General features: G+C 40.5%; 2 protein-coding genes across 5 annotated transcripts in view; both read left to right on the top strand.

Moving 5' to 3' along the window:
• The first annotated feature begins 8093 nt into the window (after nucleotides 1–8093).
• On the top strand, nucleotides 8094–16809 carry LOC133549574 (protein max-like). 3 transcript variants are annotated; one of them, XM_061895131.1, is made up of 4 exons: nucleotides 8094–8299; nucleotides 10385–10504; nucleotides 15105–15243; nucleotides 16003–16809. In XM_061895131.1, exons 1-4 carry the CDS (start codon nucleotides 8120–8122, stop codon nucleotides 16083–16085), a joined length of 522 nt encoding a protein of 173 aa, XP_061751115.1. In that variant the 5' UTR covers nucleotides 8094–8119; the 3' UTR covers nucleotides 16086–16809. The 3 variants fall into 3 exon arrangements, with proteins under 3 accessions (XP_061751115.1, XP_061751113.1, XP_061751114.1); XM_061895129.1 differs by having other exon boundaries at nucleotides 8096–8299; nucleotides 15616–16809; XM_061895130.1 differs by having other exon boundaries at nucleotides 8097–8299; nucleotides 10385–10492; nucleotides 15616–16809.
• Nucleotides 16810–20331: 3522 nt separating this feature from the next.
• gpx2 (glutathione peroxidase 2) overlaps nucleotides 20332–25441 on the top strand; it is a 47322-nt gene continuing 42212 nt past the window's right edge. The window contains exon 1 of one of the 2 annotated variants that reach the window (XM_061895120.1): nucleotides 20332–20577. In XM_061895120.1, the coding sequence (XP_061751104.1) occupies nucleotides 20454–20577 (124 nt within the window). In that variant the 5' untranslated portion in view covers nucleotides 20332–20453. The remainder of the gene's footprint in view (nucleotides 20578–25441) is intronic. The other variant, XM_061895121.1, reaches the window with a different exon arrangement.

The following is a 25441-nucleotide window of genomic DNA, read 5'->3' as shown; positions in this document are numbered from 1 at the left end:
TTCAAAGTTTCTCTTTTTCCTTTCAGCAGTCTGATTTGTTTTTATTTAAATTTCCTCCTTGCCTTTCAGCAATCTAATCTCGGCATTCGCAGGCCTCTTGTTGCTTTCAGCCTCTCTGCCTCTTCTGGAACCAAAAAGCACCCCTCATGGTCTCCGGCCCTGCTAATAAAGAGAACAGGTGATTAGATGACTCGTTCCATCTGAGATTATCTATTCACCTGTTGGCTGCTTCATGGCCGGCTCCTGCTCACACCCCGCCTGCAGGGAACGCGCGACCACGCCCCTCCACACTGCACCAGCATCTCGGTCGGCACCTTCAGTTTCCTCAGCTGCCGCAGGAAGTACATCCTCTGCTGGGCCTTCTTGATGAGCGACCTGATGGTCGGCTCCCACTTGAGGTCCTGGGTGATGATGGTACCCAAGAAACGGAAGGAGTCCACAATGGAGACGGGGGTGGGCGAGTTAATCCGGGTGAGGGGGGATGGTGGGGCTGCGACATTCCTGAAGTCCAAGATCATCTCCACTGTTTTCTGGGCGTTCAGCTTGAGGTTGTTGAGGCTGCACCAGGACGCCAGCCGGTCCACATCTCGCCTGTAGGCGGGCTCGTCGCCATCCGAGATGAGCCCGATAAGGGTAGTGTTGTCCGCATACTTGAGCAGCTTTACGGACTGGTGACTGGAGGTGCAGCAGTTTGTATATAGGGAGAAGAACCAGAGGGAAAGTACACTGCAATGAGGAGTACCAGTGTTTGTGGTTCGACTGTCCGAGACAATCTTCTCCAGCCGCACGTGCTGTCTTCAGTCCGCCAGGAAGTCATTGTCCAACTGCAGAGGGAGTCGGGCACGCTGAGCTGGTAGAGCTTGTCTCGTAGCAGTCCAGGGAGGATGGTGTTGAAGGCAGAGCTGAAGTCCACAAACAGGATCCTGGCGTAGGTTGCTAGGGAGTCCAGATGCTCCAGGATGAAGTGGAGGGCCAGGTTCACTGCATCATCCACAGACATGTTGGCACTGTAGGTTTACTGCAGTGGGTCCAGAAAGGGGGCTGTGATGTCCTTGAGGTGGGGCAGGACCAAGCGCTTAAAGGACTTCATGACCACAGACTTCAGTGCCACCGGCCTGTAGTCATTAAGTCCCGTGATCCGTGGTTTCATGGGGACAGGGACATGGGTGGAGGTCTTGAAGCAGGACGGCACTCGGCATAGCTCCAGAGAGGTGTTAAAAATGTCAGTGAAGACAGGAGCCAGCTGATCCGCGCAGTGTCTGAGGGTGGAGGGGGAGACACCATCCGGCCCGCGTGTTCAGCTTCAAGAACTGCCGGCGTACATCCTCCTCTCGGATGGAGAAGGCCTTTGAAGTCCTGTGATGTTTTTGGAGTTATTTGATGTCCTTGTAGTCTTTTAAGTCATTTAATGACGTGCTGGCGTTGGTGGGGAGGGTGCTGCCTTCATCTTAGTCTAGTCAGGGAGGTGACGAAGAACCCGATCGTCACTTTGTCAGAATAATAATAACTTTCTAAACACTCAAAGCGCTCACAGAGAAGTGGGACTAAACATTCATTCATACTTGGTGGTGGTAAGCTACATCAGTAGCCACAGCTGCCCTGGGGTAGACTGACGGAAGCGTGGCTGCCAGTTTGCGCCTACGGCCCCTCCGACCACCACCTATCATTCATTCATCATTCATTCACCAGTCTGAGCGGCACCGGGGGCAAAGGGTGAAGTTTCCTGCCCCAGAACTAAAGCATTTCTCTGTGGGAAGAGGAGAACTTACGATCTCTGCAGCAATCCACCAATCAGATATGTATGGTAGAGCATTGCGCCTTAGCTACTCTCAGACCATGAGAAAGAAGATTCTCTGGTCTGATGAGACAAAGATTGAACTCTTTGGTGTGAATGCCAGCGTCATGTTTAAGGGAAACCAGGAATTATTCATCACGCCAATACCATCCCTACAGCGGAGCACGGTGGCAGCATCATGCTGTGGGGGTGTGATTCAGCGGCAGGAACTAGAAGACTAGTCAGGATAGAGAGAAATATGAATGCAGCAACATACAAGACATCCTGGATGAAAACCAATACTTCCCATCTAACCTGATGGAGCTTGAGAGGTGCTGCAAAAGAAGAATTAGTGAAACTGCCCAAAGATCGGTGTGTCAAGTTTGTGCCATCGTATTCAAATAGACTTGAGGCTGTAACTGCTGCCAAAAGTGCATCAACAATATTAAGCAGATGCTGTGAATAGTTATCAATCAATCAATCAATCAATGTTTACTTATATAGCCCTAAATAACTAGTGTCTCAAAGGGCTGCACAAACCACAACACAAACCACTACGACATCCTCGGTAGGCCCACATAAGGGCAAGGAAAACTCACACCCACTGGGACGTCGGTGACAATGATGACTATGAGAACCTTGGAGAGGAGGAAAGCAATGGATGTCGAGCGGGTCTAACATGATACTGTGAAAACATCCCAAACGGAGGCGGATCAGCAGCGCAGAGATGTACCCAGCCGATACACAGGCGAGCAGTACATGGCCACCGGATCGGACCGGACCCCCTCCACAAGGGAGGGGGTGGGACATAGGAGAAAAAGAAAAGAAATGGCAGATCAACTGGTCTAAAAAGGGAGTCTATTTAAAGGCTAGAGTATACAAATGAGTTTTAAGGTGAGACTTAAATGCTTCTACGTACTTGTGATTTATTTTTTGTTTGTTTTTAAAATGTTTTTTAAACCAAAACTATTCACATTGGCATAATGGGGTATTGCCCACATAATTCTGAAGACAAAAATTAAATTATTCCATTTTGGAAAAAAAGGGCTGTAACAAAACACATTTATGGATGCACTGTATGCCCTACTTGCAAGATTGTGCAATTGTGTGATGAATGGTGAATCCAGCTAAGGAAGTTGGATCGTAAGATCAGAATGTGGAGAAGACGAGGACAACGCTATGCTACATAACACCTTGAGTACAAAAACATGAGTGTACTGTTAACAGGCAGGACCTCAGCTCTACTGCACACTCTCTTTAGGAGTTCTGTCCATGTCAGAGAGACAAACGCAACTAGGATGATGGATTTGAGCGATGGAAGAATGGAATTCCAACCCACAGCAGTGTGTGACCAGCTGGAGGCAAAAGTTCCAGGTTGTTAGAAAAGAAGAATATTGGTACTAATTAAAAACTTACTTAGTCCAAAGACTGAAAAAATCCAAGTTTCGCAGTAGCAAAGTAAAGGGTAGATGCACAGAATCAGAATCAGAAATACTTTAATAATCCCCGAGGGGATATGAACATTTTCAGCACAATCCCATTCAAGATCAGACAAACATTACAGAGAGACAGAACAGGGGGATAGGGGGAAATCAGTGTATGCCTGGGCCCCTGGAGAGGGGGTCCAGACTGAGGCCAAAGAAGAAAAAAAAAACCTCTATGCCATAGCACACAAAATCATGTGTGTGAGAGGGAAATATCAAACATTAAAGAACAAAAAGGACATTAAAGACATTAAAAGAGCAGAGCTGATGCAACCAGCCTCTTCTACACACAGCCACAAAAGTAAAACAACTTAAAAAACAGTGTTCCACGCCATCGTCTGATGGGGTGGGGGGGAGCATGGCCAGAGACAGGAGCAGACCCAACAAAGCAACCAAGAGAGCCGACTCCACTCTCGGCCAGTGTCCAGTCCGCATGGATGAGCGAGGATACATATAAGGAGACTGAGGTGTCTGATACCTGTTCATTGAGCCAAGGCACTGTGAAGCCCGTCCTTCCTGGCGTTCAGTGCCAGCTCCGCGGCCCTGTCTCTTCCTCCACATCTCCTCCATTCTCTCCAAACTGACTCTGGTGTGGCATAGACCCAGCGGCTGGTCTCCATGGCCAAAAGGTCCTAGGGAGCCAGATCCAGAAGTTCACAAAAAAAGCACAGGAGAAGTCACAAAAATGCTACCCCTTGTCAAACAGTCCCCGAGGGTCCCCAACCAAAAGGCAAAAATAACAAAACATGCGAAAACAAAAGGATGACACAAGAGCACAGAGCTCCTGCCAACAGCAGCCACTACCTTGGGAAAAAACAGGAATATGGTTCAAGTAGACAAAGAGACTGTAAGTCAACCAATTTATCAAGCCCTAGGTTCTCATCAATAAAACTGTATGTAGAATTTGGACTAAAGTCTCTGTACGCCACAAACCCAAATACATATATTCCAATGAGTGGGAGTGTTGTTATAGATCACATACATAAGGCAAAGCTCTCAATTTACCGGTCGATCTACGTTCCCATCCTCACCTATGGTCATTAACTTTGGGTCATGACCGAAAGGATAAGATCACGGGTACAAGCGGCCGAAATGAGTTTCCTCCGCCGGCTAGCGGGGCTCTCCCTTAGAGACAGGGTGAGAAGCTCTGCCATCCGGGAGGAACTCAAAGTAAAACCGCTGCTCCTCCACATCGAGAGGAGCCAGATGAGGTGGTTCGGGCATCTGGTCAGGATGCCACCCGAAAGCCTCCCGAGGGAGGTGTTTAGGGCACGTCCAACCAGTAGGAGGCCACGGGGAAGACCCAGGACACGTTGGGAAGACTACGTCTCCCGGCTGGCCTGGGAACGCCTCGGGATCCCCCGGGAAGAGCTGGACGAAGTGGCTGGGGAGAGGGAAGTCTGGGCTTCCCTGCTTAGGCTGCTGCCCCTGCGACCCGACCTCGGATAAGCGCAAGAAGATGGATGGATGGATGGATGGATGGATGGATGGATGGATGGACATACATTAATATCTCAATTTACGTGCTTAATTGGTGCTTGCACCCTTCCCTCAAAACAGCAACATTTTAACTTGTAAAGTACCTTTTGTAAAGGAAAACATGTTTTTACATTTAAAAAATAGGGATACAATAGAAACTACAAACAACTACAGTAGTTTGATCAAGTAAATTTATATCAATAATGGCAGTGTTTACAGAAGAGACCGGACTTCTACGGTCCAGCTGCTTCTCCGTCAAACACAACATCAGCAGCTTCTTCATATGTTCATGGAAAAATGACTGCCATTTAGGAGTCATTTTACACATCGTTGGCTTGCGTTGTCCACACTTTCTGCTTCATTATGGTGCGGACGAGCAGTGAAACGCTCCAACTAGTTTGCCAGCTTTGCCTTTTTATTTTGAAATGATTTTTCCTTGAATTCAATGATTACCAACCACTTATTTTTTTCAGCACTGTCCTTCACATTCACTCTCTTCCTTCCCATGCTTAGAAAATCAAAGTTATGTCGATCTTCAGCTATACAGTACGCTAATGCTCGCAAGTAAGACAGGATGTTATGGGCTTTACTGTGACATTAGCTATGGAAACTAACGGCAACTATGGCAGGGATGCTTGTAACTGAATATTTAACTTGCAATTTAAAGTATAACTATTACAGAGACACAAGACTGCTCTTATTGTAAAACATTCGCCAGTTGTGGAAAACATTGTACGCAACTTGTTGGCCCTTTGTTGTGCGTGTGTATGCAAGCTTTGTAGATGAGATCCCATGTCCACTGTGTTCTCCCCTATTACTTGGTCAACGTCAACATACACTTTTGTCGGCATTGAATGAAGGACTCAATAAGTTTAAGTACCAATTATTGTCACACACACACAAGGTGTGGTTAAATGTGTCCTCTGCATTTGACTCATCACCTTATTTACCCTCTGGGAGATGAAGGGAGCCTTGGGCAGCAGCAGTGGCCACGCCCGGGAATCATTTTTGGTGATTCAACCCCCAATCCGAACCCTTGATGCTGAGTGCCAAGCAGGGAGGTACTGGGTCCCGTTGTTATAGTCTTTGGTATTTGGCTGGGATTTTAACTCACGACCTACCGGTCTCAGGGCGGACACTCTAACCACAAGCTCACTGAGCAGGTTCTTACAGCGGAAATGTTTAATGAAGAATCTGTCCGTGTGTGTAGACAAGCTTAGTGGTTATGTCAAAATCAGTAGAACGGTAAAGGAACTAACTGCTGTATCTTCAAATCTTTGACATAGGATTAACGGTTCTCATTTTATTTCATACCTTTTTCCACAACAAAGAAAATGCACTAATTTAAATGTTACACAAATGGAGGAAAATGATGACAAAAATATGTTGTAACTTATCTAACCTTATTTGAGTTAATCAGTCTCAGGGATGTCAACCTGAATGGGTTCCACGGTATCTACGGTATACAAGAGAATCTGCCAAAGCAGTGTACTGTGCATAAATAATCAATACTGTATCTGCAGAGACTTGTCCAGGGTATGGACCGCCTTCCGCCTGAATGCAGCTGGGATAGGCTCCATCACCCCCTGCAACCCAGAGAGGGACAAGCAGTAGAAAAAGAATGGATGGATGGATGCATGGATCTGCAGCGAAACAAATACAAAACATGCAGATGTAAAAGACAGCTGTACTTTACAAGATAAAGACTCACTACAAATATATTTTTTCCTAATCATCTATTGATGCACAGTCTAAATAAAGGGTTTATTCAACATCTGGCATCATAGTCATATACTGACAAAAGAGCCTGGTTATGTACTAAGAGAAGAACAATGTTATTGTACCAAACAACTCAGTGTGTTGCAACACCACATGCTTATTACAAACCCCGTTTCCATATGAGTTGGGAAATTGTGTTAGATGTAAATATAAACGGAATACAATGATTTACAAATCCTTTTCAACCCATATTCAATTGAATGCACTACAAAGACAAGATATTTGATGTTCAAACTCTAAAACTTTTTTGTCTGGATGACACGATGTCGAATATTTCCAAAAACAATTTGAAATGTGGACTCTTCAGACCACAGAATACTTTTCCACTTTGCATCAGTCCATCTTAGATGATCTCGGGCCTAGAGAAGCCGGCGGCGTTTCAGGATGTTGTTGATAAATGGCTTTCACTTTGCATAATAGAGCTTTAACTTACACTTTTAGATGTAGCGACGAACTGTATTTAGTGACAGTGGTTTTCTGAAGTGTTCCTGAGCCCATGTGTTGATATCCTTTAGAGATTGATGTCGGTTTTTGATACAGTGCCAACTGAGGGATCGAAAGTCACCTTTTGATGATATTATTGACCGTAGATGTAGAAATCCCTAAATTTGTTGCAATTGCACTTTGAGAAACGTTGTTCTTATACTGTTTGACTATTTGCTCACGCAGTTGTGGACAAAGGGGTGTACCTCGCCCCATCTTTTCTTGTGAAAGACTGAGCATTTTTTGGGAAGCTGTTTTTATACCCAATCATGGCACCCACCTGTTCACAGTTATCCTGCACACCCGTGGGATATTTCAAATAAGTGTTTGATGAGCATTCCTCAATTTTATCAGTATTTATTGCCACCTTTCCCAACTTCTTTGTCACATTTTGCTGGCATCAAATTCCAAAGGTAATGATTATTTGCCAAAAAAACGTGTATCAGTTTGAACATCAAATATGTTGTCTTTGTAGCATATTCAACTGAATATTGGGTTTAAAATGATTTGCAAATCATTTAAGTCCATCTATATATACATCAAACACAATTTCTCAACTCATATGGAAACGTGGTTTGTACTTCCAGTGAGCAAAACAAATCACTCTTAGTCATATGCACAACTGTACATCTTGCATTTCTCATCTGACAGATTTAAAGTGGAAATGTGATATAATGGAACATTAATTATTTCGAGTATGCATGTTGTTATTACGTGGAAGGATCACGTATCCTGTAAAGCAGTGGTCCCCGAACTTATTTTAGCTATGGACCTGTAAACACTTGATATTTCGTCCCCTGGCCCAGCGGGACAAACGGGAGGTTTTCTAGATTGGTGCACTAATTGTAAGTGTATTTTGAGTTTATCATGTTGATTTAATGACTACAACAAATTTATATATATATGTATCTTTTTAATGAAGAGAACATTTTTCTGCGACCCGGTACCAATCGAGCCGCGGCCCGGTTATCAGGGACCACTGTTGTAATGGGTCAAATGTAAACCATTTGGATTGTGGGCAATACAGATTTAAGAAGCGGTTGGTGTAGGGTTCAGCGTTATCTCACTACCCACAGTGCCTTGTGGTGTCTGCGCATGCGTGTTGGATGTTTTCCGATCCATGTGTAGGCGAATCACATGTGAAGAAAACGTCGATCGTCATGTCTCTGCTGTAGCAGAGCTTTGCGCAAGATTCCATTTGCCTCTGCCCCGCTTTGTTTTAACAGCTGCTTATTTTCTTTTCCGCACACGCCTTTACCGAAGAATGAGCGAAAACGATGACATCGAAGTCGACAGCGATGTATGTGTCTCAGTTTCCCTTAGAAAGCAGCTACAGTCCGCTAGCTCAGCAGCAACTTTGTAGCCACAGCCCGTGTGAGTTACACCGAGCTAGCCAGCTAGCAGGCTAACTCCTAGACTCTTTCAACCAACAGTCAAAACTCTTTGGAAACTATCTTTCAGTCTCAGTTCTTACCGTTTGGTGTGCTATTAAAATATGAAGGACACATTCCGATGAAGTTGAGGCGTCGACTTGGTGTTTAAAACATTTTTAGATTTGGTCTTGTATTCTCGTAGTACATACCCAACTGTTAAAACAAAAGCTGTCCGGTTGCTATGAATATATTCTGAAGACTGACATGCGAGTTAGATCAGTTTAGAAAGCCCGTAGATAAATATTAAACCACCTACCTCGATGACACGTTAGTAACAACTATTGTACGCGCTTACAGCAAGGGCAGCCCATGTGAGCGGTTAAGTTTCCTAGATTTATTTAAGAATATTACCTCATTCCAATTGTGTGCTTTAAAGTCACGCTTTGCTTAATATGCAATTAGAATAGCAATATTATGATCAATATAGAATGACCCATACTGCTAACCGAGTGCGACAGTGCTTATCACGTTCGCGTAATCGTGCCTAGTATTGCGTCGAATTTTGGTCATTAAGTGCAAAACCTTTCTTAAAATAATTGATGTCGATTCGTGTTCCAATACGATGCCGACAGAGACTGCTGTTTTGATGTTGTACTTGTGTAGTTCCCTGCACCCCCTTTACAGCATGTGACAGTGATATTTGCTTAGTGAAATACGTGCATGTTTATGTATTATATCCTTCCTAATTAATGTATGCATAATGTCATGCCACATCCTCGATCTAGTTATTTCTCTGAGCCGTAGATTCCCCTCCCCCTCTTGTTTAAGCTCTTGCTCATAAAGCCACACACTGCTTGCAGGCCTGTCAAGCCTTCATCTCCTAAACGTGATGTTTAGGCTCATTTTTCCACACCTTAACACAATAATTAGATAACTTGTCGTTTTGCATGCTTTAATTTGCATAGGGTATTACCATTCAGTTTGGTGCACAAATGTAATTGTGGTAAATTATTTGTGCACGTGCGCATTTTGTCTGACAAGGAAACTTCCTGCAAATCAATAATAGGAAAATGCCACATTATAGATTTTCGTCAACAAAGAAATATATCGGTACACTCAGGTTTCGCATTGATGATGTTTGACGTTACACTGCCTGAGCACGGAGGGTCGTTCTGTTCCGTTAACCTTATCTTTGTTTGCATCCTGCTTGACTCTGCGGTTTAAATGAAATTAGGGATTGGTATTGGTCTAAATTTAATTAATCAACTTTGGGGAGAAAGTCCTAATCAATTATTTTTATATTTATAATGTGGTGGATCCTCATGCACTCCATTCTTAATGCCGGTGTTGTGCTGAGGAGTTGCTAATTTAGGCCTGAGTTGACATTTGCCAAACCACAAACTAGTCGAATTAACAGCACCTCTGCTGGTGGCAGCCAAGTAGTACAAATTATTTTTTCGCCATGACCGAAAGACAAAATAACTACCGGGGTTGCTGGACTCAATCCCAGCTGCACTCGGGCGATCAATTCCAATTCAGAAAAATCATTATTATGAATATTGATACTTTCAATGCAATTTCCCCTGGTTCATGGACAAGGTTGATCTATTACTTGATTATTCATTGGCTCAACGAACGACAATATGAAATTATCGATTATTTGGAAGGAAAAAACATTGGATGGGATTTAATTTCGCCACACCTAGTGTGTTTGTGTGTGACAATCATTGGTACTTTACTTTAATTCTTGGTGTAGTAACAAAAGAGATTTCAAGACAAATATTCTTGTATGTACTCTAATCCATACAAACATCTTAACTCCCTAAACCTTAAATGCTCGTTTTTGTTCTATTAAAAACCCAAATCAGGCAAATAAAGTGGAATTAAGTTGTAGGCAACCATTGCAGCCCAGCACTTTGCTTGGTGATATCTTGCACATTCATTAAATGCACAAACATGAGGAATGTATTGAAAGTGCTTTGCACCAGTTAATTTAACTTTGCCTTTTACAGGCAGACAAGCGAGCACATCACAACGCGCTGGAGCGCAAACGCAGGGACCACATTAAAGACAGCTTTCACAGTTTACGAGACTCTGTGCCTGCACTGCAAGGAGAAAAGGTGGGGATTGAAGTATGTATTTTCAAAATACTTTACATTCAATATGCCTGTATATTTTCAATGATTTTGTATTGTCAATTTTTCCATACACAACGTAGCATGTACTCAAGGGGTTTTAATAAAATAGACAAGTCTGTTATTACATGCAAATCTGGACCAGGGCTTCGCCTTAATGTCACTGACCGTGGCACACAGCCACAGCAAAATTATAGCCGGCACATCTTAAAAAAGAGGGTTTTTACATGAAAATAAATTAAAGTTTTATCATGTATTTTGGACTCCAGAAGAAGTCACACAAAGTCCAACTTTTATTGCCAATCTATAGGCTAATCGCCAGCCCAATTCCACAGTATTCCCTCCCGTTTAAACACGTACGCCTCCGTGCTTCTCCAGACACACAACCATTTCTCATTTTCTGCCAATCCCTTTTTGAGGCACTGATGGTGTGTTCAGAACATGGGAACAATGTACGTCAGATGAAAATTTCAGGAACATAAAACATTACCACCAGCAGGTTGTTTCAGTATGAATGGCCATATTTAGCCTATTATTTGCCAAGTATGTGATGTACCAAAACTTTTACCGCCGACCTACCTTTGGTAGTCGAAGTCTGTTCGACAAGGATGTTATGACTAATTAACAATACGCTTAAGATAGTCTGCAGTGGAGGCAGCATGTCTGCGATGTGGGCATAGTTTAATATACCGAGACGTTCCTGCGGACGTCATGCTTGCTGCACTGAACTTCTTTCCTTGCGGACATTAAGGGACAGAAGTAGAGTATCTAAACACGAGTCCAGTCTATAATAAGACCACAAAAAGAGGCTACATGTTTTGCTAGTCATTTTTTAACAACTAAAAGTCTCTAGACACTTGACAAATTCTCAACAAAGTACATTGTACAATAAGCAGCAACCATTAAAAACATATAGCATGTGTATATAAATATATATATATACATACATACAAATTATTGGATGGATGGATATGTATAAATATATATATATATATGTGTATATATATGCTGATATATGTATAAATATATACATTAAATATATATATATATACATCCATCCATCCATTTTCTACCGCTTGTCCCTTTAGGGTTGCGGGGGGTGCTGGAGCCTAGCCCTGCTGCACTTGGGAAGGCTGCGTACACCCTGGACAAGCCGCCACCTAATTGCAGGGCCAACACAGATAGACAGACAACATTTATACTTATATATAAACATATATATGGAGGTAATACTGAGATGGCGACTTGTCCAGGGTGTTACCCGCCTTCCCCCGAATACAGCGACCCCAAAAGGGTCAAGCGGTGGGAAATGGATGGATTTATGTAAGCATTTTTTTAGTTAAAAAAATCATATCAATGCAAATTATACGATGATGTCATGGTGACCACGCCCACACCACTAACCACGTTTCCACCGCCACAGGTATTTTGGCAATCTAGGCGAAAACCTGGTGAATCTTGACTTCGATTGCAAGTCTTGTAACTTTACCCGTAGGCTAAATCTCAGCTTTTCTAAAGTGTGTTTTTCCTCAGAAATAGGGCGTGTTTAGCGTAGAATGTTTTTAATCAAAAAACAATCCAGAAACTAGAATACACATTTCTTGTAGATAGCTGAGGATTCTGTTGCTTAGCCAAAAGGCCAACTAAGGAAAATGAGGAATAAGGTTTTTGTTTTTCTCCCAGAAATGTTTCATAGAAAAGAGTGTGCAAAGACTGGTCAACATGAACATGTGACCCCTTTCCACTGAAAATCCCAGGATATTTATAATCAAGAACATGTTTACCCATTTAAAAGAAGGTATTGATAAGCTGTGTGTTTAGCATTTCCACTGCAATCAACCTCTTGAGGCAACGGTGGAAACACAGTCGTGGTTTTGAAAATCCACGGACATGGAAAAGTTTCTGCAGTGGAAAAGGGGCTAATAATGAGTGAGTGACAATATGAAGTGCTCATTTTGTACCATAACTCATTAAGGAAAGACCAAATCTAAAGTAGTAACTGGCTCCATACTGGTGACCAGGAAATTATAGCATTGTATTATAGTATGGGATGGAGCCCTTTGTGTATCAGAAATATTCAATAATGGTTGCACACTTTAATAATACCTGTTTTTTGTCATTTAGCCTAAAACATCTGATGAGGAACACTTATGATCGTATAAATGGGTAATTTTTACGGATGTCCTCAATGTTGGCATAAAAATGTGATCATATCGATATAATTTTTTATACTGACAATGATATCGGCATACCAACAAGCTTGCTAGAGAGTATGTCCACATTCTGGGATTATTTTCAAGTTTTGCCTATGTATTGTAAATATGTAATTTGCATTGAGTGAAGTAAGGTTTCTTTTGTCAGTACTTCTAATCTAATATCAACCCTCAGAAAGAATCAAATGGAGTTACACAGCTTCTATTTGCAGAAAAATAAAAAGCAACCTGTTGTACTGACAAAAACTATTCAGGGAAACTCGAGACAAAATTGATAAGAAAGAGGCATAAGAAGAATTGGACATATACATGTCTATCTGTAGCAGAGTAGGAGAAAGTTATGCATACACTTTTCTTCAGTCCATAGCAATCTGTGGTGCTTTTAAGGACCACCGACCAATCGCACCACCTGACAAAATAACATCCTCAGTGAAGCATGAAGACATTAACATGCAAAACTGTAAGATTTTTAACCCGTTTAAAATGTCACTGATTGTATTGTCTAGGTTACAGTTTAAGTTATTGCAGTGGCGCTCAAACTTTTTTGACCAAGTACCACCTCAGAAAAAAACTTTGCTCCAAGTACTGCCATAATGACCAACATTAAAATACATTAGCATCGTAGACCTTTAGCATCGTAGACCTAAGTGTTCATTAAAAACAAAGCAAAGGTTTTATTTGACAAGTATATTCAATATATTTGGCTACTGTAAGATAAGATGTAGTTTGAACAGTAACACTGAATATAGGAAAATAAAACACTAACTTAAGTGATTCTTTGGCTTTTCACTAGATGGATCCCACGTACCAATAGTAGTACACATACCAAAGTTTGAAAATCCCTGAGTTAGTGGATAAACAGTAGTGAGTTGGGACTCTGAGGGTTGCGCTGAGGGGTCACACGCAGCAGGGGAGGTTTTTATAATTTGTCTTTACTCTAGTATTCATCTTAGAATAATACTCACGCCTGAGACTAGGTGGCAACAATGCTCAATCTAATCAACAGACTCCCTATTCAACCCAGGAGCTGGAGTAAGTACACAGAACATGTGTATAGAGGCAACGAATGCAAAGAGATAGAGAAGTTTGTGACAGGAATTACAAAAAAAGGAGTAATTTTGTATATCTTATTTTGTACAGAATTGTTTTTGTTAGATTGTGTTAATTCATTCCATGACAAGATGTGACTCGCATTAGTATGAACGAGGAGCTGCTGCATAAATTGGCATTGCTATTGGAAATGTAGTGCTGGATGAAGTGATGGATATCAGTTTTAAAAAAGCCATTATTGGACATCCCTAGTTATTTGGGTACCGTTACGTCTTTACAACTAAATCCATACCAAAGTGAACTTAACTGTGCTGCTTGATAAAAAACAACAACATTGTGACTTCAAAGACGTGTACCTAATAAATTGGTTGTTGAGTACTGTATTTTTCGGATTATAAGTCGCTCCGGAGTATACGTCGCACCGGCCGAAAATGCATATAATAAAGAAGGAAAAAAACATGTATACGTCGCACTGGAGTATAAGTCTCATTTTTGGGGGAAATGTATTTGATCAAATCCAACACCCAGAATAAGTGAAGTGAATTATATTTATATAGCGCTTTTCTCTAGTGACTCAAATAGACATTTGAAAGGCAATTTAAAATAAATAAAGAAAAGTGAACAACAGGCTGAATAAGTGTACGTTATATGACGCATAAATAACAAACTGAGAACGTGCCTGGTATGTTAACGTAACATATTATGGTAAGAGTCATTCAAATAACTATAACATATAGAACATGCTATATATAGTTTACCAAACAATCTGTCACTCCTAATCGCTAAATCCGATGAAATCTTCTTCCTTGATGTCGCTTCTAAACAACTCTGCCAACTCCAAAAGTATGCGCCGCTTCATCTTGTCGTTTTCTACTGCATATTTCACTACGTCCAGCTTGTAATCTGCAGTACATGATTTACTTTTCGGTGCCATTTTTGTTTAGCCCTTCTCAGTTTTCATAAGTTACCGCAAACGATGAAATGATTCATTTTAATAGCTACGGCAGTAGCATGTAGCAGTTAGCATTCTATGACCCACAATGCACTTCTGCCATGGCCCTCCCCCGCCAAATTCTTATTGGTTGACGTGTGTGTGACGATTGCTGACATTTTCTTCGTCTCTTGCGCGAATGAGATGAATAATTTTATTTGATATTTTACGGTAATGTGTTAATAATTTCACACATAAGTCGCTCCGGAGTATATGTCGCACCATCGGCCAAACTATGAAAAAAACTGCGACTTATAGTCCGGAAAATACGGCACTATTTATTGTTTTGTGCTGTTGCTGCCACTGTACCACTTTATCGATTACTAAACTTGTCTGTTGATAGAACTCTGTTAAACAGGCTTCCCGAGCACAGATTCTTGACAAAGCAACCGAGTACATCCAGTACATGAGACGAAAAAACCACACTCACCAGCAAGACATTGATGACTTAAAGAAGCAGAATGCACTGCTGGAGCAGCAGGGTATGTAGAACATATATATACTATATATATATATATATATATATATATATATATATATATATATATATATATATGTGTATATATATATATATATATATATATATATATATATATATATATATATATATATATATATATATATATATATATATATATATACACACACACACACAGAATTTAACCCAAAAAAATGGGACCTCCAAAGTCAAATGCCTCTAAAAATTTACTATTTGGAGACGTACAAAGAGGAAAACTGTAATGATAACCATAGAACTTATTACTACATTGAACAGTGTTGAAGACATGGAGGTTCCACTTTAGGGCAAATATGATACATTGTGCAGCCTTTTGTGATGAGCTTGCTCATTACAGTTCGAGCTCTCGAGAAGGCCAAGGGGAACAATCAGCTCCAAACCAACTACTCCTCTGACAGCAGCTTGTACACAAACCGCAAAGGGAGCGCGGTATCGGCCTTCGATGGCGGCTCCGACTCCAGCTCGGAATCAGAGCCTGAAGAGCCGCCCAACAGGAAAAGGCTGCGCGTGGAGCCGAGCTAGATTTTTCAACAGACTTGTTAAGGTTTTGTTTTTTGCCCACCAGCCTGAAACTCCTCTTAGCTGTGTTCATTCAGCCCTGCCTTCTTCTTACGTCAGTCAGGAGGCGAGGAAGTGTAGACTGTGTGAAAGAGGTGCAATATTGTGTATCAAATGCTACGACCTTTCTAAACATTCTGTCATCCCTCCTCTCCTCTTGTCCTAGCGTGCTCCCCCTTCCTCTTCCCTCCCAAAGTGAGGCAGCTCTGCAGTTTTGAAGAACTTGACACTTTTCAAACCTCACAATGACGTTCTTTAACGAATGTGGAGATGAAAAGGTATGAGGCGTTGAGTCGGACAACCACTGCAATTTTTGGGAGGTGTTGCTTTGAAAAAAATGGCAATTGGAAATAGTTTACCTTTTGAATATTAATATTTTTTTCAAAAGAATGTGATGTTATGCAAAATGTGACTCTCCTTACTCATTGTATATGGCTAAGGTTTTGTGTTTTGAAAATGTTTGTGAAATTAATTGAATCCCTTATTTATAGTGATCCACCAAAATTGATGTCAGTTATGTTTGGCTTGAGATTTTCCAACACAGGTTGAGTTCTTGTTTTATTGCGACTAGTTCATCTATTTATTTTTCCCTTTATTTTTATTACTATCAGACAGAATGAAAGAGTATTAAAGAAAAATCACCTAATCGATACTGAATGTTACACAATGCAGTTAACTTTATTTTTATGAATGGATTTTTGGCTCAATGTTTAGCATATAATCTAATCATAAATGGTGTCAGTTTTGCTAAGAAAAAAACTTCCCTGGAAATATTTGCTTGTGCTGGGAATGTTTCTTTCTCTATTTTTTCCTTTTCTCAGAGGTAAACAACTAGTGTTTATGTTATCAATTTTTGTTCCATTCTGTGGAAATTACAGGTATGTTGCACATACTGCCAACAGGTGTCTTGCAAGTTAAGACATACCTTTGTTATGACAATAAATAAAACTTGTATCCTTATCGGATGTATTTATGACAGCCTGGTTTCATGTCTTGTGGAAACATTTTGTGTGTGTTCTCTTTAAAGGGGTCCTATTATGATTTTTTATTCCGTTTAAAACACTTCAGAATCAGAAAAATTTTAATAATCCCCGAGGGGAAATTTAGATTTTTAGAACAATCCCATTCAAGATCAGACAAACATTACCAGAGGTGGGTAGAGTAGCCAGAAATTGTACTCAAGTAAGAGTACTGTTACTTTAGAGATTTATTACTCAAGTAAAAGTAAGGAGTAGTCACCCTAATATTTACTTGAGTAAAAGTAAAAAGTATGTTGTGAAAAAACTACTCAAGTACTGAGTAACTGATGAGTAGCCTGTTTGTTTAATGATTACAGCAACAAATAATGCACAAAAACATAAAAATAGCAACGAGCAAAATCAGAGCCAGGAATATCTCTTAAGCAACTAAAACAATAATATATATTAAATAATAGTACATTAAAATAAAAAAAATTAAGGCACATTGAGCCACAATAACTTAACAGCACCATTGGCTCAGTAGGCATTCAATGATTGATTGATTGATTGAAACTTGCATTAGTAGATTGCACAGTACAGTACATATTCCGTACAATTGACCACTAATTGGTAACACCCCAATAAGTTTTTCAACGTTAATCATAAATTCATATATACAGTATATAATTTATATTTATTTATTTTGCCGTTTTTGTTGACATGTTAAAGGTGTTTTAATGAATATACATGCATGTTTAACATATAGATTCCTATCTTTCATGAAGACAAGAATATAAGTTGGTGTATTACCTGATTCTGATGACTTGCATTGTAGTTTTGATAACGTTCACGTTTTCAAATGGAGGAGAAAAAAAAAGTTCCTCCTTTCCGTCTAATACCACATGAAACTCGTTGGTTTTTAACATCTTATTTGTCCAGCTTCCATATTCGTTTTTATACACTTTACAAGAAATACATTGCCGGCAAACTTCGTAGTTTGCTAGCTTATTTGCACTGGCTTTCGGAGACTCTTATTTTGTTAGCGCAGGCGCGATGGAGCGGCACTTTTATTGTGAAGACAGGAACCGTGCGATCAGTCTTTAAGCTTAGGACGGGAAGTACGGTTGAAATAAAAAGTGTCTTTTTTCATTTGCACTTTTGATTGATTGATTGAAACTTTTATTAGTAGACTGCACAGTACAGTTCATATTCCGTACAATTGACCATTAAATGGTAACACCCGAATACGTTTTTCAACTTGCTTAAGTCGGGTTTCACGTGTGACGGTCATGTGACTGCCTGGCTCTGTTTGTTTGGTCCAACGTCACCAGTGACTGCATGTGATTGGTGAAACGCAGGCATGCGTAGATCCTATGTTGAAAAACCAAAACAAACATTAAGAATCGATAAAAAAAAAAGCGAGTAGCGAGCTGAATGTAGATAAATGGAGCGGAGTAAAAGTAGCGTTCCTTCTCTATAAATATACTCAAGTAAAAGTATGTTGCATAAAAACTACTCTTAGAAGTACAATGTATCCCAAAAGTTACTCAAGTAGATGTAACGGAGTAAATGTAGCGCCTAACTACCCACCTCTGAACATTACAGGCAGACAGAACAGGATCGCTAACGGGTCTGCAAACTTCCTGCGCCCCTTACCAAACAGGTGAACGCTGGGGAGGGAGGTGGGTGTGGGAATAAAGAAAATCAGTCTAAGCTTGGGCCCTTGGAAAGGGAGTCCAGACTGAGGCCAAGAAAAAAAACCTCATGACCATAGCACACATAAACATTTTTGTGAGAGGGAAACATTAAAAGAGCAGAACTGATGCAACCAGCTACAAAAGTACAAAAAACAACAAACACTGTGGTGTCCTCTGCTGTGTTTAACGCCATCGTCTGCTGGGGTGAGGGGAGCATGGCCAAAGACAGTAGCAGACCCAACAATACAACCAAGAGGGCCGATTCCACTCTCGGCCGCCCACTAACTCGGCCAGTGTTCAGGCCACATGGATGAGTGAGGCTGCGTCTAAAGAGACCGAGGTGTCCGATACCTGCTCATTTAGCCAAGAGACTGAAGCTTGTCCGTCCCGGCGCTCAGGGCCAGCTCCGCGGACCTGTCTCTTCATCCGCATCTCCTCCAGTCTCTCCAAACGGACTCTGGTGTAGCAGAGACCCAACAGTTGGTCTCCATGGCACAAGGCGTCCGGGAGGCAGATCCAGAAGTTCACAAAATAGCACTGCAGAAGTCACGAAACTGCCACCCCTTGTCACACAGTTCTAAAGGGTACCGAAGCAAAAGGGAAACAACGCATGAAAGCAAGAAGGAAACACCAGGAACACAAAAGGATGACACAAGAGCACAGACCTCCTGCCAACAGCAGCCATTACAGCGGTGCCATTTTAGAAAAAAGGTTCCTTGGGTTCTACATAACAATGTATTTTTGTTTGTTCAAAACCTTGCGAGGATTGTTTTACAGACTGTTTCCAAGCTGCTTTCTGAACATCTCTTTAGAATGCATGTTTTTGGGCGGCCTTATTTACGTGCCTCAACTTTGATTGTGGCTTCTCCCCGTCATCAATGTTGTAGTTTTTGCACTTTCAGAGTCTACTGACAGATTTGTTAGAACTATACGCTACTTTGTATTGCAAATGGCAAAGGCAGCGAATGCGTATGCATGAGCCAGTCTGCTCCACAAGAGGATCAAGAATAAGAAGGAAGGAATTTGGTGACTACATTGTTTGCGTATAATGGCCGACTTGCGTAAAGCCCTTCAGGGAAACGTCAACCAGTTAAGGAGATATCTAAGACAAATATATCAAATTCCAATCAGCTCGTTTGGCGCAAGTATAAGGAATGGCAACATTTTGTTAATATCTCCACCATGCCTACATAGTTTAATTTGAAATGTTTAGGACTGCGGCCCATTTATGGATGTTCCCCGCCAAAAAATTGCCGAACGTGTTTGGTGGACCAATAAAATTCGCTACATCAAATAGCGCCGCAGCTATCGATTATTTTAATAATCAAGTAATCTATTAGTTTGTGTGATTAATAAACTAGTTCAATTAAACAGACTTTGTATCTTGAATGCGTATTATAGAGAAAATTGTTGGAATGTTCTCCATGCCATGAATTTCTTTAGATGCATTTTTTAACGTGTGCATTATTAAAAATAGTAAAAGTTCATGACCCAACGTCGCTTACAAAAGTCAACATGAGCTTTTCATGAAGTACAGCAGAGTTTGGTAAAATTGTCTTTGAGGTTGAATAATTTGAGCGAGGATCAAAAGACTAAACAGCTAATATTTGGCCAAAGTTATCCTGACTATAACGAGAACGCACGGATGTATGCACTGGCGCCTTCAAAGACCAGGGGAATACTGACAAGCTCGCAATTAACCTATTAAAAAAGGCCAATGGCTGAAGCAATCAACTTTATTTTTACTACATTATATCCATTTATATTCTACAAAGGTTTATTATTATACATTAAAATTACCACTCCACTTGCTGTGTTTGTACGTGTGCCACGAAACTGGCATTTCCCAGCTGCAGTAAATCTACCATGCGCCAACAGTTTAATTAGCCAAGACAACAGGTGAAAGTAAACATGGAAGAGTTATTCGCGTCCAGTTAAAACTTTATTTTAGATAGTCCGCCATGGCGAAGCAGTACGATGTTCTCTTCCGGCTGCTCCTGCTCGGCGATTCGGGGGTCGGAAAGACTTGCATGTTGCGTCGCTTCACGGACAGAGAGTTCGACTCTGGACACATCTCCACCATCGGTAAGACCCGTACTAGAAGCCACACGACTAGCCAACTAAAAAAACATCTCATAAAAGACAACCAAACGTTTATGTTCACTCCAAAAAGTTGCTGCATTAGAAGTTTTTCTTATAACTTTACATTTCTCGTGTGTAACTACGTTGACTTTGTTTTAGAGAGGCAAAAGAAGTTTTACCTGTTATCCCGGCAGGTTTTGTCATAATCGCATTGGGCCATCAAGTCAACATTGTCGACTGATATTTCACCAATAAACTCTCCCATATTGTTTTATTTGTAACTAAACTACAGCAAGCAGGAACACATTCCACAAAAGTCCACGAACTGGTAAACTGACTTGTTATGGGAATAATAATCTTCTCACCTAATTCAGCATTCACTTGTTTGTTCATGTAAAGGCTGGCTCTTGCCTGAAAATACCCTTTTCAAGGCTTTCATGGGAATTAAACACTTATTGTGAGAATCAAACATATATGTGATATACAAGTTATACGCGTCAGTTAAAGGTACAGTTTCCTCCAAAAAGCCATGAGAATACAGTCTTTTCAAAAAGGTTATCGATATGTCCGGATTAAACAGAAATACATAAACATTTTGCATGTGATCTTAATTTGAGTTTTTCAAAACTTTTGTGTGCTCTTGTGCGAATGTTTTAATGCAGTGGTGTCCAAAGTGTGGCTTGGGGGCTATATGTGGTCCGCAGCTTGAGTTTTGTTGGCCCACAGCATATTTTTGAAATAAACCACAAAATGTCAGAAAAAAGAGCTAAAAGTTGAGGGAAAAAGCAGAAATTTTGATACTAATAAGTAGGGATGCCGTGTACCAGTATTTTTTGGTACTGGTGTTTTGTCGAATTCAGCTGCTTTGTCAAACAGAGCTTCCCGACGCTTCCTCGAAACTAATTAAAATTAACTAATTTTTGTAGACTTTGTTACTTGTGCTACAAGTAAGTAATTATTTAAAGTTATGTTTATTTCGTTGTATTTTCTGTCCAGTAAGCGTGTAGACACTTGCAGAATAAGGAAGTTCATATTGTACATGAACGGACAGTGAGCAAAGCATATTATAGACAATTACAGCTTGAGGAAGTTTACATTGAAGCAAATAATGGTAGCCTACATTTTTGTTTTCATCACCGTTGTTTAAACAGGAATAGCAACTGGTAGCTTTTTAGACAAAGCAGCTGGATTAGACAGAACACCTTTCCCTAATAGTCAGTTCAAAAAGACTGTTTTCATGACACGCTGTCACATTCAGTTCAAGTGCCGTTAGTACGCATGGGTAGATGTTAATCGGCTTGGAATAATCATAAAAATGGAGGAAACGGCACACAAAAATTTGTAACACAAAAACATTTCTTCTTAGGCCCCAAAGTCACGCACGCTATTAAGAGTTAGTGTCAGTTTGAAGTGAACACTTAACTCACAACTGTCACTGCGGCGCGCTTCATCAACCCAACCTTCCTCTACGTCATGGGTGTCAAACTCTGGCCCGCGGGCCAAATTTGGCCCGCCATGTAATTTCACTTGGCCCTTGAGGCAATATCAAATTAACATTAGAGCTGGCCCACCGCTGTAACACCGCATTCACCGCTAACACTCTTACTTGCCAACCCTCTCGATTTTCCCAGGAGACTCCCAAAGTTCAGTGCCCCTCCCGAATTTCATCCCGGACAACAATATTTGGGGTGGGTTTTAAAGGCACTGCCTTTGGCCTTCTCTACAACCTGTCTCCACGTCCGCTTTTCCTCTATACAAACAGCGTGCCGGCCGGCCCAGTCACATAATATATGCGGCTTATACACACACACAAGAGAATGCAAGGCATACTTGGTCAACAGCCATACAGGTCACACTGAGGGTGGCCGTATAAATAACTTTAACACTGTTACAAATATGCACCACACTGTGATCCCACACCAAACAAGAATGACACATTTTGGGAGAACATCCGCACCGTAACACAGCATAGACACAACAGAACAAATACCCAGAACGCCTTGCAGCACTAACTCTTCGGGGACGCTACAATATACACCCCCCGCTATCACCAAACCCTGTCCACCTCAACCCCACCGCCAAAAAGAGGCATTCAATTTTTATTTAGATTTTATTTGATGTGCCATTTATATTTTTTAATTATTATTGTTATTTGAATCTCGATTTTGCATGTCACTATGAAGTTACATAAGCCTTGTTTGGGTCCCTATTAAAAGGTTAATTTGTTCAACCTCGGCACGCGGCTTTGTTCGGTTTTAAATTTTGGCCCACTCTGTATTTGAGTTTGACACCACTGCTCTACGTGATTCAGTAATCCACCGGCTAATATTAATCCACTCAAAAAAATGAACATTTTAAATAACCACTCTATTTTTATTTTATTATCCGGTCCATCACTCAAATACGGCTGTGTGCAACATAAACACGAATAACATTTCCTATTATTTCAAAATGCACACCCACTTAAAATGTATATTATATATTTTATGTGATATCATGTTAAATGTCTGTGAATGAACATGAACACCATATATTATTAATATTTTACTATTTTATAATTAGTATTTTAAATGTTATTAAAGAAACGAGCGATAGAAAATGGATGGATGGATATACTGAGTGTAATTGTATTGATTAGAAACAGTGATGGATCTGTGTGGTCTTTACAAAATGATGACATAACTGCATTGCACCTAGCACATGCACACATACTTCACTTATATAAGATATTAAAAGCAAGTGTTGATAAAATGCTTCCCTGCAGTGAGATGTTCTAACATAATGTTGCCGGTTCACAACCTCTTGTGCTAATAAACATGCTAATAAAAATGCATTTTTCAGCTCTTCACTCAATTTACATATAATACAGATAGGACTACAGTTAAATACCGGTATCAATAAGGAATATCAATATTGGTATCGATACAGTCTTAATGATACACATCCCTAACAATAATGCGCTCTGTCACTTTTGACACAAAGTTTTGTCTTTGAAAGGAAACTACATTTAAAAAAAAAATAAAATGCTTGCCCATTGTTCACAATCATTATGATATATAAATATGTATGCATTCATGTATGTATGTATGTATTTGTGTTATACCTATAATTTTGATGCATTCAAACTTGTAAATAAATGTAAAAAGTAGATTAGAGCGGTGTCAATGGAAGGTACTTTACCCAATTTAAAAAAGCGTCCAAAAAGAGCTCAAAATACTCCATGTACATTTCGTGACTTGAATATCTGTAATAACCAAGTATTAAAGGGAATAAGCGGTAGAAAATGGATGGATAGTGACATACTGATTATAAACACTAACGTAGACAATCTATAGCGGTGCACTGATCACGAGCTTGTGTGCCAATGTCGACATGATCCAATAATCAGCTGCTACTTAGTTTCGTTGCTCGTCAAACTTTATTGTAAACCGTAAATCATGCCTCACCTGGATAGTAGAAGGATTAAGTACTGATGACAATTTGGTACACTTTTACAGCCAATTTAAACCCGGAAATGGCGAGAAAGACTCGAAAAGACACTTGGTTTTACCCCACCTTTTTTTTGTGAGGATTATGAGTCATTCTTCATCTAAATGGGACTATATCTAGCAGTCGGCAGCATAATGACTGCAGTACATATACAGTAAGTGAGGTTTTATTATTAAAAAAAGTTTTTTTTTTTAATGCGCCGCATATGCTTAAAATGAGCAAAGTACATAAATATTAAATGTTATTTTAAGTGTGCCTGTTGCTACATTACACATATACATACATCATGTATATAAAACTTTAATGGAGCTGTTTGGATGAATAGAGCGGCTCCCATAAGCTCCATTGTAGGCAGACTTTTAAACGTCACCATGTGAACCATAGGCAAAATTTCCCCAAAAAAGTGTAGTTCTCCTTTAAATAAAAACTAGATATTTTATGTCTATCTGTGTTGGCCCAGCGGTGAGGGAGCGACTTGTCCAGGGTGTACGCGGCCTTTCGCCCGAATGCAGCTGAGATAGGCTCCAGCACCCCCCGCAACCCCGAAACGGACAAGCCGTAGAAAATGGTTGGATGGATAGTCCTTGTTAATTTGCAATATGTTTTCAGAAACAGGTAAAAGTGTATTCATTGGGAAATTGTGTTAGATGTAAATATAAACGGAATACAATGATTTGCAAATCCTTTTCAACCCATATTCAATTGAATACACTACAAAGACAACATATATGATGTTCAGACTGATAAACATTTTTTTTTGTGTGCAAATCATCCATCCATCCATCCATCCATTCTCTACCGCTTATTCCCTTTGGAGTTGCGGGGTGCGCTGGTGCTTATCTCAGCTACAACCCTGAACAAGTCGCCACCTCATTAACCTTAGAATTTGATGCCGGCAACACGTGACAAAGAAGTTGGGAAAGGTGGCAATAAATACTGATAAAGTTGAGGAATGCTCATCAAAAACGTATTTGGAACATCCCACAGGTGTGCAGGCTAATTGGGAACAGGTGGGTGCCATGATTGGGTATAAAAACATCTTCCAAAAAAATGCTCAGTCTTTCACAAGAAAGGATGGGGCGAGGTACACCCCTTTGTCCACAACTGTGTGAGCAAATAGTCAAACAGTTTAAGAACAACGTTTCTCAAAGTGCAATTGCAAGAAATTTAGGGATTTCAACATCTATGGTCCATAATATCATCAAAAGGTTCAGAGAATCTGGAGAAATCACTCCACGTAAGCGGCATGGCCGGAAACCAACATTGAATGACCGTGAACTTCGATCCTTCAGGTGGCACTGTATCAAAAACCAACATCAATCTCTAAAGGCTATCACCACATGGGCTCAGGAACACTTCAGAAAACCACTGTCACTAA

This window comes from Nerophis ophidion, linkage group LG03 (genome assembly GCF_033978795.1).
Source record: "Nerophis ophidion isolate RoL-2023_Sa linkage group LG03, RoL_Noph_v1.0, whole genome shotgun sequence".
Classification (NCBI taxonomy): Eukaryota; Metazoa; Chordata; class Actinopteri; order Syngnathiformes; family Syngnathidae; genus Nerophis; species Nerophis ophidion.
The sequence above is the reverse complement of the archived record's forward strand: the minus strand, read 5'-3'. Positions and strand labels throughout refer to the sequence as shown.